This window comes from Gopherus evgoodei, chromosome 10, assembly GCF_007399415.2.
Source record: "Gopherus evgoodei ecotype Sinaloan lineage chromosome 10, rGopEvg1_v1.p, whole genome shotgun sequence".
Taxonomy (NCBI): domain Eukaryota; kingdom Metazoa; phylum Chordata; order Testudines; family Testudinidae; genus Gopherus; species Gopherus evgoodei.
Genome location: NC_044331.1, coordinates 4,490,591 through 4,506,971, shown reverse-complemented (window position 1 = coordinate 4,506,971; position 16,381 = coordinate 4,490,591). Strand labels below are relative to the sequence as shown.

Here is a 16,381-nt window from a genome sequence, read left to right as displayed (position 1 = left end):
TTCAATATCTTCATCAACGATTTAGATGTTGGCATAGAAAGTACGCTTATTAAGTTTGCAGACGATACCAAACTGGGAGGGATTGCAACAGCTTTGGAGGACAGGGTCAAAATTCAAAATGATCTGAACAAATTGGAGAAATGGTCTGAGACAAACAGGATGAAGTTCAATAAAGATAAATGCAAAGTGCTCCACTTAGGAAGGAACAATCAGTTTCACACATACAGAATGGGAAGAGACTGTCTAGGAAGGAGTATGGCAGAAAGAGATCTAGGGGTCATAGTGGACCACAAGCTTAATATGAGTCAACAGTGTGATACTGTTGCAAAAAAAGCAAATGTGATTCTGGGATGCATTAACAGGTGTGTTGTAAACAAGACACGAGAAGTCATTCTTCCGCTTTACTCTGCGCTGGTTAGGCCTCAACTGGAGTATTGTGTCCAGTTCTGGGCACCGCATTTCAAGAAGGATGTGGAGAAATTGGAGAGGGTCCAGAGAAGAGCAACAAGAACGATTAAAGGTCTTGAGAACATGACCTATGAAGGAAGGCTGAAGGAATTGGGTTTGTTTAGTTTGGAAAAGAGAAGACTGAGGGGACAGGATAGCAGTTTTCAGGTATCTAAAAGGGTGTCATCGGGAGGAGGGAGAAAACTTGTTCACCTTAGCCTCCAGTGATAGAACAAGAAGCAATGGGGGTTAAACTGCAGCAAGGGAGATTTAGGTTGGACTTTAGGAAAAAGTTCCTAACTATCAGGGTGGTTAAACACTGGAATAAATTGCCTAGGGAAGTTGTGGAATCTCCATCTCTGGAGATATTTAAGAGTAGGTTAGATAAATGTCTTTTAGGAAAGGTCTAGACAGTATTTGGTCCTGCCATGAGGGCAGGGGACTGGACTCGATGACCTCTCGAGGTCCCTTCCGGTCCTAGAGTCTATGTGTGGGAGGGAAGGGGATTTATTTTGATTCCCTGTTTGGCTGGTTGCCCTCAGGAACCTGCAGGAGGGGGGTCACCTGAAGGTCCTCGATGGCTGCAGCCAGATCAGGCCTGGGTGTGTGTGGAGGGGTGGGGGGCGCCAGGCAAGTGCCCGAGCAGGAAGGGTTGAGGTGGGACCTGGGACGGCTGGAGACCCACGAACCAGCTTTGGGGAAGCGCTCCCCCCCCCCCCCCCCCCCCGCCATGGCACAGCCCGGCAGGGACCCCACCGTTCGGTGCCATGGCCCTGTCCTGGGGCTGGGCTGCTGGAAGGGGCCGAATGGGGGGACCCAGCCCGGCTCCCTCCCAGCAGGGCCAGTCCCTGGCACCGTCCGCCCCCCCCAGGTCCTGCCGCGGGCCCGGCCAGCCCCGGAACGGTTCTGTTCGGGTCGTGTTTTCCCGGCCGGGATGGATTCCACAGGGGACTCGGCCACTTCCGCTTTCGCTTCCGGAATCTCAGCGGCCTAGAAGGAGCGCGCGCGGGCCTGGGGGGGAGCGGCACGAGACACCCTGAGGGAGCCGCAGCTGCCCGGCCCCTGCGGGCACCCGTAGCTTGGGGGGTGGGGCTCGACCCTGTCACTCCTGGGAAGTCGCGCTCTCAGAGTTTCTGTTTTCCGTCCACGGTCCCTCCGGGTACCCGTAGTGAGGCAGGGGCGCCCGCGCCTCTGCTTTCTCCTTGGTCCCTGCCCCCCACCAGGCCCCTCCGAGTACCCGTAGTAAGGGGGCGTGTCAGACCCCCCGCCCTTCCCAAGTCCCTGCCTCCCCCAGTCCTTCTCTAGGGCCTGTAGGAACGGGGGGTTCCCGCCCCCTTCTCCCCCTCCTGGGTCCCTCCCCCACCAGGCCCTCCCTGGGGAGCTTTCCTGGGGGGGCTCCCTGCCCCCAGGCCCTGTCGGGGGGGGGGTAGTGGGCACAGAGCCCCGGAGGGGTGGCTGCCCACCCGCCTGGCACGTGGCACTCCGAGGGGCTGGGGAATGTGGCACTGACAGGGCGTCCTTGGGGCCGTGGGTAGTGGTGGAGACTCGGGTCACCCTGCGCTGTTGCTGACCCTGAGGGGGCCAGCTGGGCTCTGGTCAGGGCCTGCCCGCATGTGCCCCCCGCTGTGGACCGATTCAGGACGGAGGAAGAAGAGACTAGCCTGGCCTTGGCACCAGCTGCAGCTGGCAGGCCTGAGGGTGGCGGTGGCAGCAGGAGGAGAAGTTGGGAGGAGGCGGAGAAGGCCATGGAAGGCCTGGCGGGCTACGTGTACAAGGCGGCCAGTGAAGGGAGAGTGCTGACCCTGGCTGCCCTGCTGCTCAACCGCTCCGAGAATGACATCAGGTACTTGCTGAGCTACGTCAGCCAGCAGAGTGGTCAGCGCTCCACGCCCCTTATCATCGCAGCCCGTAACGGTCACACCAAGGTGGTGCGCTTGCTGCTAGAACATTACCAGGTGCAGACCCATCAGATTGGCACGGTCCGCTTCGATGGGTACGTACACAATGCTGCTGTCTCTTACCCCTACCTCTTTCCAAGGGGAATTGCAAAGCCAGGATGAAAATTGAGCTGTCTCAGAACAGATGCTGAAAGATCTTGCTAACCAGACCCGGGGCTGGTCTACACTACAAAGTTAGATTGTCTTACCTACATCACTGAGGCCTGGGAAAATGTTCATGTCCTGTGCGCTGTGATTAAGTTATTCTAATGCCTATTGCAGACAGAAGAATTCTGTCAACCTAGCTACCGCCTCCCAGACAGATCGATTTACTGCAGCAACGGAAGAACCCTTTCCATCATTGTAGTAGGCCTCTACGCTACAAGTGATGCAGCTATACCACTGCAATGTTCCTAGTGTAGACATACCCTCTCTGTGTGATTATTGGGAACACACAGCACTTTCCTACCAGAGTCAGAATAGTAGCTGTTAAACTAACTAGGGTTCCCCCCATCCTCACCCGCACTCTGCTGGGAAAGCTATGAGCAGTAGCAGTGCTACAGGAGTTGTGTGTAGACTCAGGGAGTCATAACTCCCTCAGTTCACATTTGCAAGACTATCTTCCCAACTACATGGGAAAAACATGTATTTTTTTTTGTTGTTTAAAAAAATCTTACTTTATACAGAATCTAATGGGACTAGCCACAACTCCCACACCTCAGCTCCCTAGGGAAAGCTTCGCCTTTGCCTTGGGCAAGTGACCTTTTTTCAGGATATACCAGAATGTACTATTCTGTGACCTCACTGCTACCATGGGTCGCATGGAGAGGGAAGGTGTGAGCCACATGGATGCTCTGTTTGTATGTAGCCACCCTCCTTTTCAGCTGCTCTAGATATAATTTATAATGCCTCTGGTTCTAGATGAGGTAGACAGGGATTCCTCTCTAAATTACTCCACAAATGGTATTACTCTTTTGTATAGTACGTCTTATCCCAAAACAACCACTGTAGTATGTAAACCATACAGGAGCCATCACTTCCTCCAACACTAAAATACAGTATTATTTGAAGGAGGTGCTCAATGGCACACAACATTTTAGGACAGGAAGGGGAGAAAATACACGTTTCAACTCAAACTGCATGGGGAGTTTTAAGAGAGAGAACGTAATCACCAGAGCTGGGATTTAGCCAGGACACTGCGGATAATAATTTTGTTCTTGGAAGATATGCTATGGGATCATTCTGGTCACAAGATCAGTTTTCCTTCTCTTGCAAGACATGTCCCCAGAAGCTCAGCGCGCTCTGACAAAAGCTGTGGGACCAGTTTATTTCAGAGTCACGGGAAAGAGAATGGCCTATATTGAATCACCACCATCGCTTCCTGCACAGCTGGATCTCACAGTCAGCCACCGATTGGTGCTTAGCTTTTGAGATGTATGACAGGATCACAGCATGAGATACTATAGCTGCATTTGTAATATGCTACAGGGCCCTTCTCAGCCCAAATGTACAGTAATAGTTATCACAAAAAGGACCCTTTTAGTTGTTTATGTAGCATACAGGGATTTTGTGAGGCTTAAATGTTTTTAAAGTGCTTTGAAAACCTCCAGTGAGAGCGCAAATTCCTCTCTACCTTGCTTACTCTAGCTGTTTAAAGGCATGGGAGATGGTTTTTATGGCTGCATTGATATTTACATTTTAATGAAGTTTTATTTCTAATTTGGACATTCAGATTTTACTGAATGGTAATTATTTTTTTAAAGGTTACTTTAGCTCTGATTGCTGGGGCCACAAGAGTTTAGTCTTGAGCTATGGAGCATTCTGGATAAGGTTGTATAAGGAGCTGTAGTTCCCACAAACTCAGTTCCTGCATTTTGTTAGCCATTTTACTCTTCCTTAGTTGGGAATACAGAGTAATCTTATGACTTAGACTTGGATAGTTGTGGACTTTACATCAGCACACTAGCAAGCTAAGTGCATACAGACTGAAGGTGCAGAAGAAACTTTTCTCAAAAGTAAGCTAAAATTCTTGGCTGCTCAACTGCCTGGTTTGTAGAAGACTACCTTACCTGACCCAAGAGTCTATGGGTTTCAAAAAGCAGCAGAGTCCTGTGGCACCTTATAGACTAACCGACGTATTAGAGCATGAGCTTTCATGGGTGAATACTCACTTCATTGGATGCATGCACGGCTACCCCTCTGATACTATGGGTTTCAAAACTCATCAGAAGAGCATTGTGGTTGCTCAGATACCTTGTTAAAGTGGATTATTTAAACATGTTTATGCAGTTTTAGCTGTGTGTTAAATCATATTTGTAAATGGATTTGTTTTGTGTAGTGTGGACAGAGCTATTGCCTGAGGCTTTTCTAAATGAATCTTAGTCCCTCAGCTTTTTAGAACCATTGCACTGATGTAAGTATTTTAGTTTAGCATGGAATGAATACTGTACAGTGAAATTTTACTAGATTATGAATAACACTTATTGTCAACCAAGGTTACCTCTCCAGAATATCTTGTTTCTGTGTTCTTGAGTGGACCTTCCTTTCTTCACCCTTCTTACCGCCCTTGTTCTTAAAACTTCTCGTTGCAATGCTGTTCTAACATAGTGTTACTCAAACTGAGGTCGCCGCTTGAGTAGGGAAAGCCTCTGGTGGGCCAGGCCGGTTTGTTTACCTGCCCCATCCACAGGTCCCGCTGATTGTGGCTCCCACTGGCTGCGGTTTGCCGCTCCAGGCCAATAGGGGCTGCTGGGGCCGGACCTGCGGACGCGACAGGTAAACAAACCAGGCCGGCCTGCCAGGGGCTTTCCCTACACAAGTGGCAACCCCAGTTTGAGAAACACTCTTCTAACATGTTCCAACATGTATGCTGGAACATAAATGGTTCATATAATAAAAAAACTGAAATCTCCTGCCCAACTATATCCATAAAGCTAAAGTTGCCCTAAAAGCAAACTCAAGCTTCACAGATTTGCTTTCTTTGTGCTGCCTGTATGAAAAGGAAGAGCTTGTTTCAGATACAGGAAGAGAGAGAGAACATAATGGGTACCCGCTGCTGACTTTCATCTAGCTGTCAATTGATGGCCTGTAGTTAATTATATCTATGCCTCTCCACCAGCTCCGGAGAGAAGGTAAGAGCAATTCCTCTCTGTGGCACTGAGGGAGAGAGGCTGATCCCAAGAATGCTTTTTTTGATCATTCTTTCCAAAGAAAAATTCCTCGAGAATGAGTAGAGTGGAGGTGTATGTGTATGAGGGTCTCTCCTGTTTTTGAGGTGGAGGAGGGACTCCTGCTCCCAGTCAATGCTAGGAAGGGCCAGAGTGGATTTGATTTAAATCACTAGTCAGGAAAGACTCGATTTAATCATGGATTTCTACATAAAAGTGCATTGTTGTGTGTGTTTATAACGTTATTCATATTCTTCACAACTCATAGATAGATGAGACCCAAACTGGGTTTCTTTTACAGCCTGCTGCCATTATAGGTTTTCCCTTCTAGTGAGAGAATGGTTTGGTAGATCTCAAATCAATGAAGGCTACCCTCAGAAAGACCTCAAGACTTCTGGAGTATGCTGCTCAAAGAGTTTCACTTTTGTTTCTACTCCCTGACCCTCCCTTCTCACATTTATCTCCAGATCTCTTCTCCTTGTCCAGATCTATTCCACCCCTAACAATCTTCTATTCATTGAACTTTTGAAACTTTGCACTTTTAGAGAGAGATAAGGGATTGACTCTGTGTACACAAATTTGAAGAGGGACAATAGGGTTGAGGTCTGTTATTTCTCACCTCTACATATTATTTATTTATTTAAAACATTTTTGCTGTTAACAAGCATGTTATCTCTGGAGGCACAAATCCACTGTTTGAGAACTGCAATACTAAGGGCACGTCCAGACTACCCGCCGTATCGGTGGGTAGCAATCGATCTATTGGGGATCGATATATCGCGTCTAGACGATACGCGATATATCGATCCCCAAACACACTCCCGTCGACTCTGAAACGCCACCAGGGAGAGCGTCGGAAGCGGAGTTGACGGGGGAGCCGCGGCCGTCGATCCCGCGCCGTGAGGACGGGAGGTAAGTCAAAATAAGATACGTCGACTTAAGCTACGCTATTCCCATAGCTGAAGTTGCATATCTTACATTGGCACCCCCCCCCCACTAGTGTAGAACAGGCCTAAGCATCTCTGATGGTATCTTCTAGACTGAGCACTGAGTCCCATTGGGTAGATAGAAAGATTAATCTAAATTATCTGTACAGAAGTCCCTGGAACCATGTAAGATTGGGTCTCTAATCCATGAACTATTGGAACTCATTTACAAAACTTTTCGTAAACATTAAATGAATATATTATCTCATACTATAGAATTAGAATTTATAATTCCATGATGAGATATCTTTGAGCTATCATGTATCTTAATTAAAACTATCTTTAGATAAGTTTTTTCCTCAAAAAGCATTTTATCAAAAACAACATTGATTTGTATCCACCCTGGGAAGGGCTGTTATCGCCACTCTGCTGTTGGATGGAGAAATCTCTTCTTCTCTACATCACTGTGTGTTTATGGGATGGCTGGGTCCTTTCACTTCTTCCTGGCACAGATATAGGGCTAGATGCACCACCTGTTTAAACTTCTTCTCATACCCCCCTGCATGAGGATATTCAGGCTAGGGCATGGGAAGTGTGCTGTGCATTCACTGTTTGTGCTCCCTGTATCTTCTATCATTCTTGTGAGCCTGATTGCCACAGTTGTGCTAGGGAGTCTGCAGTGGTGCCTCTAGTCTCTGCCAAGGTGCAAACTAAGGAAGACTGGCTCATAACACCTAATTGTTTACTCCCCAAATTAATGTTTTGTGTATGTGTCCCCCTGCTGCACCAAGAAAGCACTTCTGGTCATAGGGCCAGGGCTTGAAATCCTTCCTCACATCTTCAGAGAGACTGATTTCAGAGAGACTGTTTGTGGAGTAAGGAACGGCTCATGCTGAGTAAGGATATCAGAATCTAGCCCTAGGAACTGTCTTTAGATCAAAATTCTGAAGCTTGTCCTGTTGGGTGTCTTCTGAGCACTTGAGCATGCAAATACACATGTGACTATTCTCGCAAAATTACTTATGTGCATTTGCAGCATAATTGTTAAGTCACGCTGGTGTTCTATTATTCAGTTTTAACTCTGGAGAATGCCTGAGCAGGTCTACAAACTGAAATGAAAGATGGTTTTGTCCTTTTGCAATGGTTTGGTTTCCCAGTGAAGTCTGAGATACTGTTTTCATCCATATTGCTGTGATATAAACAGCTCTTGTTTCCACATTCCAGTGCCATTCCAGTGGCCTAGTGAAGTGGAGAAAACATCAGACTTTATCTTTTTCACTCTGAATTTTATTCTCCTTATGTAATTCTAAAGATCTGTAGGTTCACCTTCCTTTACTGAATGTCTCTAGGTGATTCTATTAATATTAGTGGAGTCATGTGGCTAAATCCCTGGCACTGTTTTGAAAATCTCAATCTCTAACTTTTTTTTCTTTTGGACATCTGTGTACTTGCTGATTGCCTTATTTTGTCTTGGCTCTGTTGATAAATATCTCCAAGGATAAAATGGGATGGCTCTAAAATATCTGCCTGTGTTGAATAGAAACTTGGAATATTGGTAACATGCTTCTTGCAGACTACTCTGATCTCTTACAAAGTGCAGCAGTTTAACTGCCTGTTTTTTGTCTTTCAATTTGTAGTTATGTCATTGATGGAGCCACAGCTCTCTGGTGTGCAGCAGGAGCCGGACACTTTGAAGTCGTCAAACTGCTAGTTAGTCATGGAGCCAATGTGAACCACACTACTGTGACCAATTCAACTCCGCTGCGGGCCGCATGCTTTGATGGCAGACTGGACATCGTGAAATATCTGGTAGAAAATAACGCTAACATCAGTATTGCCAACAAGTATGACAACACTTGCCTTATGATTGCAGCTTACAAGGGGCACACGGATGTGGTGAGATATCTCCTAGAACAACATGCTGATCCCAATGCCAAGGCTCACTGTGGTGCTACAGCATTACACTTCGCAGCTGAAGCTGGCCATTTAGAGATTGTTAGAGAGCTGGTCAAATGGAAATCTGCAATGATGGTGAATGGCCATGGAATGACTCCATTAAAAGTAGCTGCTGAGAGCTGTAAAGCAGATGTAGTTGAACTTCTCCTTGCTCATGCAGACTGCGACAGAAAAAGTAGAATTGAAGCTTTGGAACTTCTGGGTGCATCGTTTGCAAATGACAGAGAAAATTACGATATAATGAAGACTTATCACTATTTATATTTAGCAATGCTGGAGAGGTATAGAGACAGTGAGAACATCGTTGAGAAAGAGATTCTTCCACAAATCGAAGCTTATGGAAACAGAACTGAATGCAGAACTCCTCAGGAATTAGAATCTATTAGGCAGGACAGAGATGCCCTTCACATGGAAGGCCTCATAGTGCGTGAACGAATTTTGGGCTCGGACAATATAGATGTTTCGCATCCTATTATTTATCGTGGGGCTGTTTATGCAGATAACATGGAGTTTGAACAGTGTATCAAACTGTGGCTTCATGCATTGCATTTGAGGCAGAAAGGTAATAGGAATACCCATAAGGATCTCTTGAGGTTTGCTCAAGTCTTCTCTCAGATGATACACTTGAATGAGCCTGTTAAAGCCAAGGACATAGAAAGTGTTTTGAGGTGTAGTGTCTTGGAAATAGAACAAGGAATGTCCAGGATTAAAAACAACCAAGACACTGACATCCACACAGCCATGGACAACTACGAATGCAATATTTTTACCTTCTTGTATTTGGTGTGCATCTCAACCAAGACTCAGTGTGGTGAAGAAGAGCAGGCTCGACTCAACAAGCAGATTTATAACTTGATTAATCTTGATCCCAGAACTCGGGATGGGTCTAGTTTGCTGCATCATGCTGTCAACTCCAGTACTCCAGTAGATGACTTCCACACAAATGACGTCTGCAGCTTTCCAAATGCACTTGTCACCAAGCTCCTATTAGACTGTGGTGCTGAAGTGAATGCAGTGGACAACGAAGGAAACAGCGCACTTCACATCATTGTTCAGTACAACAGACCCATCAGTGATTTTTTGACTTTGCATTCGATTATCATTAGTCTGGTGGAGGCTGGTGCTCATACAGACATGACAAATAAGCAGAAGAAGACTCCTCTTGATAAAAGTACAACTGGGGTGTCTGAAATACTCCTTAAAACTCAAATGAAGCTGAGCCTCAAGTGCCTGGCTGCCCGCGCAGTGCGGATCTATAACATAAGCTACCAAAAGCAGATCCCCAGAACTCTGGAAGAATTTGTAGAATTTCATTAGGCTACATAAAATCTTTCAAGGTGGTGCTACTCAGAGAAGACGTAAATCACAGATGATAGAAAACATGTGCATAGATTAGTTTTCTCCACTTTGGGGGTTTTTGTTTCTTTGCATTCAGTCTTCAGCCTCTGTTCTCAAACAGATCTTGGGGAAAAAAGCCACATTGCTTGGATGTAACTACAGTCTGATGTCTGAAAAGTTGGTCACTCTTTTTTGATTAAAAAAACAAAAACAAAATGAAAACAAACACCAAATGTAACAAGCACAAAATATTGTTTCAAATATGCACGTGCATTCATGAGTTACAGCTGAGAATGCTTTAAACAGCCACTTAAAAAGATGTTTCTGTTAAAAAGCTCATGCCACCACATTACCTCTGCAGCAAATTTGTAGATTTAAAATCTTCTTGGGACAAGGAAGGGAAAAAAAGAATTTGAAAGTATCTTGTAGTTGCTGATAATTCCCAATATACAGATGGCTCTCATTTCTTACCATCTTTTTATGCCATTCAGTTAACACTGAAGCAATCAGTAACATTTTAAACTATTCCTGTTCTTTTTTTGAAATGTAAGCAGCACTTATCGACAGCTGTAGAAGTATGGGGACGCTCTATTAGGAAATACAGGTTTAAATTCAACTGTATGAATATGCTGATATAGTAATAGTTAAATAATCGTGTTCTTTATTTATACTAGCACATCTATCCAAATGAATCTAAATCAATCAATTTCTTTTTACACAGCAAGCCACTCATTTAAAAATATCATGCCTGGCTACCTAGAAAATGGATAGGGTGTGTGTGTGTGTGTGTGCATGTTCACGTCCCCTCACATTTCAAATAGCTTTTAAATTTTTTGTCATTTTAGTGCTTAACATGCAACGTTTTGACTCAGTTTTTAAAACTGCACTCCAGAATTCCTAATGCTGTGTCTTCCTAATGGAGCAGTCTTTCATTGAAGGAACCCCTTTGCCCAAACGTCTTCCTTCAAGTGTGATGATGATCAGAACCAAGTTTCCAATAAGCATGGAATTAGTCTTTCTGACTCAGTTTAAATTTTTTCATGATTTTTATTCCTTTCATTATGAAAACTTACAGTAAAATTGTTTTTTTTTTAAAAAAAAATCATCCTATAACTAAAGTGTTCTTTTATGACGAGAAGTAACTGATTGTATAATAGCTGTTACTTGAGAAGGTACTTCTCCTTGGCAGAAGTTGCAGCAGTAAAATGTCACTTGTTTTGGCGGCCTCCTGAAAATTCTGTTTCTTATTTTAAATAGGGCTTTTTAATGGTCAGACAATGAAATAATGTTCTGTATTTTTTTAAACAATCTGAGTAGAACTTCAGGCAAGATCTGAGCACACGTTTCCATTTGTATTACAAATAAATAAACACTGAATGTGAAATTAGTTTGTAATTCTAATTTTTGGCTAGTGCCATTCAGAACAATGCTGCTCAGATTGTATAGTGTTGTAAATATAGACTGTTGTGTGTCTCTTGTAACAGTGCCAAAGCTTTTTCCTTTACATCTTTAACTTGCAAGCTTCTCAGTCTGCCAGAGCGTGAAAACAAAATCCTTAAATGAGAAATGTGTTTTGGAATTTGTATCTCATGTAGTTTCAACTACAGTGTGAAAAACCAACAGTTGCAATTCAGCGTTTCAGGAAAGATGAGAAAGCCAAACTCAGTCACCCATGGCCTTAAAACAAATGCAGCACCACAGAACCTTTCACAGAATAGGCAGGAAGACAATAGTGTTCCTGTAATTTTGTACTTTGCATGTCTTCCTCTGCCCATCTGAAATGTACCAACAATCTGAAGTTTCACATAATCTTAGATTTCTGTTTTGCTGAGATTTTATTATGAAAATTTCTAGCCTGGCTGTTAGATACCCTCAAAGGCTTTTAATTTACTGTTGCCAGAAAGAGTTCTTAAAGCTCATATGTTTTTGAGTTTGATCCCACGAGATGACAAATGTCCTCAAGCCCTCTGAAGCCAATGGCTTCTCAGCACCTTGCAGGATGATATCCATTGTAGCTAAAGCCTCAAGACTTTCCTTGCTGGAGAACATGAAGGACAAATACCAGAAGATATATATTATGGTGGTAACGTTAGTGGTGGCTGATATATTTTAACACCAACTAAAATAAGCAGATAGATGAATCTGTGTTTATGTTGGGGAAAAACTCCATCTCTTGCTATAATGTGCCACCTACATCAAATAAGTTATTTGGACACTGCTGCACCTCAGTACACATTTATAATGTGTATAATTAACGTAGACTAAAGAGTTCTTGAAACCCAGTTGACTAGGGAAGAAAGGACTGAACACTGGTTCTATATTAGTAGTGCGTGTGACATGCTGCTGGCAAAATAGCTAGGCAGTAGATAACAGCTGACTGCTTTATGAATTGCTCAAAAGGCACTGGTTACAATTTGTACTGTTAATTAAGACAGCACATCCTTGCACTATTTTCCTCAGGATGTGATTCTGACGTGTAAAATAATCTACATAATGTATTCTTGTGAAATATCTGCATAAAACCATTCTTGGAACAAACACATGCCTGAGATTTCTGTAGATGAAATTGTTAGTTAAATGAAACTCCTCCACAAATCATTCTGCTGTGTAATAAAAAACAAAATTACCCCAAATGTTCTGGTGGGAAGGGTGGTGGTCTTGTATCTCAGCTCGCAATTTGTGTTCTGCTGATTTCCACCTTTGGTTCCATTGCATCCTTCCTATTCTAGGGTCCTTCACCCATGACTTCAGTATGTGGAAAGCTGCAGAGAAAATGTCATTATCCAAGAGCAACAACCCTACTTAGCATTTATATAGCTCATGTGGCTCTCCAAGCACTGTATAAAAATGGATGAGTGTTATTAGCCCTATTTTATAAACTGGGGAGTTGATGCACAGTGTTCAAGGGTCTAAGCTAAAGTCCTCTGAAATCAATGAAATAATTCCTGTTGACATCGGGCTTTGGGTAATGCACAAAGTGACTTGCCCAAGGTCTAACACGGCAAGTCTATAGTGGAGTTCTTGACTCCTGATGCCATACTCGGTTCCCAAGACCGTCCTTTTGGTTGCAGCCCTAGGTCTTGATGGTGGTGATGGTCATGTGAAGTGTTAACTGATTGCAACTAATGTTGCCTTCAGGGGGACCTGAAAGCTGTTACAGAATCAGGCCCACTTAGTTTCACATTAGAGCAGCTGACTAGGCTGGAGATGCCTTTTCGTGGAGGGGGTTACCTGGTTTTGCCACTGTGACTTTGCTATTGTTAATGTTTTGGGTTTGTTTGAAGGAAAAAAAAAAAGCCACCTCCTTGCACCGCCCCACAAGGAAAATCTGTCATTAGTAGTCCAGCTGGTGCCTTGTTGAGAGTCTGTCATAACAACACAAGAACAGCCAGACTGGGTCAGACCAATGGTCCATCTAGCCAAGTATCTTGTTTACTGATAGTAGCCAATGCCAGGTGCCCCAGAGGGAATGAACAGAACAGGTAATCATCAAGTGATCCATCCCCTGTCGCCCATTCCCAGCTTCTGCCTTCCTTTGTGCTTTCTTAGCTGAGTCCCGAGCTTTATCATTCTTTGTTGGGTCAAAGTTTTGTCTTTGGAAGGACCCCACAGGATTTGGCCATAAGGACAAAAATGTGACCAGGTTTATTAACTCCACTGGGCATCGTTTTCGCTCTGAACGTTGATCCTGTATCCCTGCACCGATGAGCAGAGTGAAATACCCCATTTCTAGTTGGAGTCAACCATCGGGGTCTAAAACTTATGGTCAGTGGATTTACAAAGCTGTAACTGAGGGCATGATTGGCTGTTCTATAAATTAAAGCTGTGCAATCCTACCATTTGGGGAATGGGGAAGGAGAAGTTACTTCTGCATTTTATACAAAGCCTCCAAGCTCTCCTTGCTATGAAAGGTCATGGAGGCAGCTGTCTTTTAAAATAGATCTCTGCCCCAGATTTGCAGAGGCAGCAATGCCTTTGTATGGATCAGTTAGACCCATAATTTGATTTAGATTTGACAGTGACTTACGTATTAATTAAATTACCACCTATGATGTACTAACTTTACCTACTGGGGTCGTCTATTGAGGTTTCATTGAAAGTGCCAACAGCTGTTTGGTTTGGGGAGATACTACAGACCGAAGATGCGCACTGAAACTACCCATAGCTGTCCCTCAGACTTAGCCAAATTGTTGATAGTTCATTAGATACCAACCGACAGCATCAGAAATGTTCACCAAAGGGTGCAGTAGGCATGACCCACGCAGAGGCATCGAGGAGGCATTCTACTCTAGCAACATATTTTTAAAGTGATTTTGGGGAACATTTTGAGGCACTTATTTTTTCTCATTTGGCTTTATGCAGACTGTGTATGGTCTTTATAAAAATCCACACTGAGCTCCTGTATACATCCTTTCACCAGGAAAAGGAGTTCTACATTCGTTCTCGGAAAGTGATTGAGTGAAGGGCTGTAGTAGTTAGGTTTGATTATAAATGTTTCTGTGTTTAGAGAGTTTGTGTGACAGAGATACAAGCTTTCAGAATGCTGCTGCTAAGCCTGTCAGTCAACCGGAGGTGACGTAGATATCAGGCAAACTCTTGGGTGTATTCACTGCAGTCTCTTGGATGTCATTTGGAGAGTGCCATTCACTCAGCTCCTCAAATACCAATGGAGAAAGATGTCTCCCCCAAAATACTTAAGCATGATGAGCGAAAGTGCAACAGAGCTGGGATAGATACACATCTCTGATCTTTCGCAACCACCATGTTCTTAGTGTTGGGTCAGCTGAGTTTAGGGCTGTGGGCCTGAGCTGCTGATCCTCATAGCTGTTGACTAGAGCCCTACCTAGTGTTGCCAACTCTTGCAACTTTATTGTGTCTCACACTATTAAATGCTTTTTTAAGTCTCAACTCCTGGAGGCATGTGATTATGTGACAATCTCAGCTTTCATATTTTTCATAAAGGTAAGTTTCTAACCTTCATGATTGTGGAGAAGACGTGACCTGTGTGCGCCTTAAAGACCAAAACAGTAGAAGGCAATAGAAATAATTCCGTGTGTGTGTGTGTGTGTGTGTGTGTGTGTGTGTGTGTACACACTTATTTTTAAAATCCAATCTGACAATTTTTGGATAGGCCCAACTCATCAATTTTGAACACTAAGGGTCAGCAATATTTCTTCCCAGCCATTCTTCCTAGGATGGGAGAGAGAGAGATTGTATTGCAGTAATCCAACAATTCACTAGGACTGGTTGTTCTAATGATAGCATCATTCTGTTGTGCATAGTTCTGACTGTTCCTTTAAGAGTGCTTGTAAAATAGCACAGCTTGTGATAGGCTTATTGATGATTTGGGACTCACACTTTATCACATTTCTAGTGTTGGTGGATAAGGAAATTTTGTTTTATGTTCCGTTTTTAGGAGTGACAGCTCGGGAAAAAAGTTCTTTGGGGAAAAGGAATTTTTAATAAAAAAATGACTGCATTTTATTTTAGGAAACACACAATTTTGAATCAAGTTTCGGCTTATTGTTTTGATAGTTCCTATTGAGTCTGATCCTGTGCCCTTTACACTTAACTCACCTAGCACCTCCTCAGGCAACACAGCATATTACAGCTATTACGTGAGGAAGGCTCTGAGCGGGCAGGCAGCTGCATGCTGCTGCAGATTGTAGACCTGGGGGCCCATGTTCATAGCTTTTCTGACATGGGTAATACTGCTTTTTAGTTTCAACACAGGCCACCTCTACTTGCAAAGCTGAAAAGACTTAATGAAAAGTGAGTTGAAATCTACTACGCCACTCTGAAAGGTGGTGTGTGCCCTCTTAAATTGACTAGGAAGAAGTGTAAGCTAACCTGTAATAAGCCATTCTACAACTGAAGCAAGGGTGTCTACATTGTATTTTGTACTGGTATAACTAAACTGGTGTAATCTAAACTGTTGCAACTTCTGTCCATAACCAAGGCCCCAGTTTTCAGATGGGGGCTGTGAATCCATAATACTTGGGTTAAATTCCTTCTGCTAGTGAAAGCTTGGATTTGGATGGATAGAACTGTTGACATTCTTAAAATCACAGCCATGACTAAGCATTAAGAAACACGAGGGTTTGTGTTGTGCTCCCATAAGGCACACCTTGGGGACTGTCAAACATAAGATCTTTGGCCTTGTGTCATTAGCCACCAGCATGTGGCACTATTACCCTTAATGAACGCTGTATGGTGAAAACCGGGTATTTCTAAAGAAGACATGCACAAGGCTACGTACAGGCAAGCTGCAGAAATACATTTCAGGGCAAGGTTATAGGTAAAGAAAACAGTTCCCCAAACAACCTTTTTCCAATAGCAGAGACTTCCTTGCTACGCGTTTGCTACCACCACAGCTCGACTCAGCCAGTGACAAGCCATGACCCAGCATCACTGCTGCTGAGAGACTGTTTTGCTTTTGAGTTCCCGGTACTGGAAGAGTTGAATTGCCAGTATCACAGCAGGGCATGTGCATGGTTGTTTCCAACCCCCCTAAATCAACTTTTATTAGATGCTTAAACTAAAATGTTCAAAGACTTCTGGGAGCCTTTCTTGCAGCCAGGCTTTCCCCAGCTCAGCCAAAATGTGGCTG

At 43.9% G+C, this 16,381-nt stretch overlaps 1 protein-coding gene across 1 annotated transcript; it reads left to right on the top strand.

Annotated features, from left to right (window-relative positions):
- The first annotated feature begins 1,404 nt into the window (after positions 1-1,404).
- Positions 1,405-12,309, top strand: FEM1B (fem-1 homolog B). The gene is made up of 2 exons (XM_030577931.1): positions 1,405-2,440; positions 8,115-12,309. Exons 1-2 carry the CDS (start codon positions 2,193-2,195, stop codon positions 9,748-9,750), a joined length of 1,884 nt encoding a protein of 627 aa, XP_030433791.1. The 5' UTR covers positions 1,405-2,192; the 3' UTR covers positions 9,751-12,309.
- Positions 12,310-16,381: the final 4,072 nt, after the last annotated feature.

Excerpts from the sequence above, each read along its gene's own strand:
- FEM1B (XM_030577931.1), top strand. The coding sequence starts at position 2,193 with ATGGAAGGCCTGGCGGGCTACGTGTACAAGGCGGCCAGTGAAGGGAGA. Across the intron at positions 2,441-8,114 it reads GGCACGGTCCGCTTCGATGG|TTATGTCATTGATGGAGCCA; the intron begins GTACGTACACAA and ends TTCAATTTGTAG.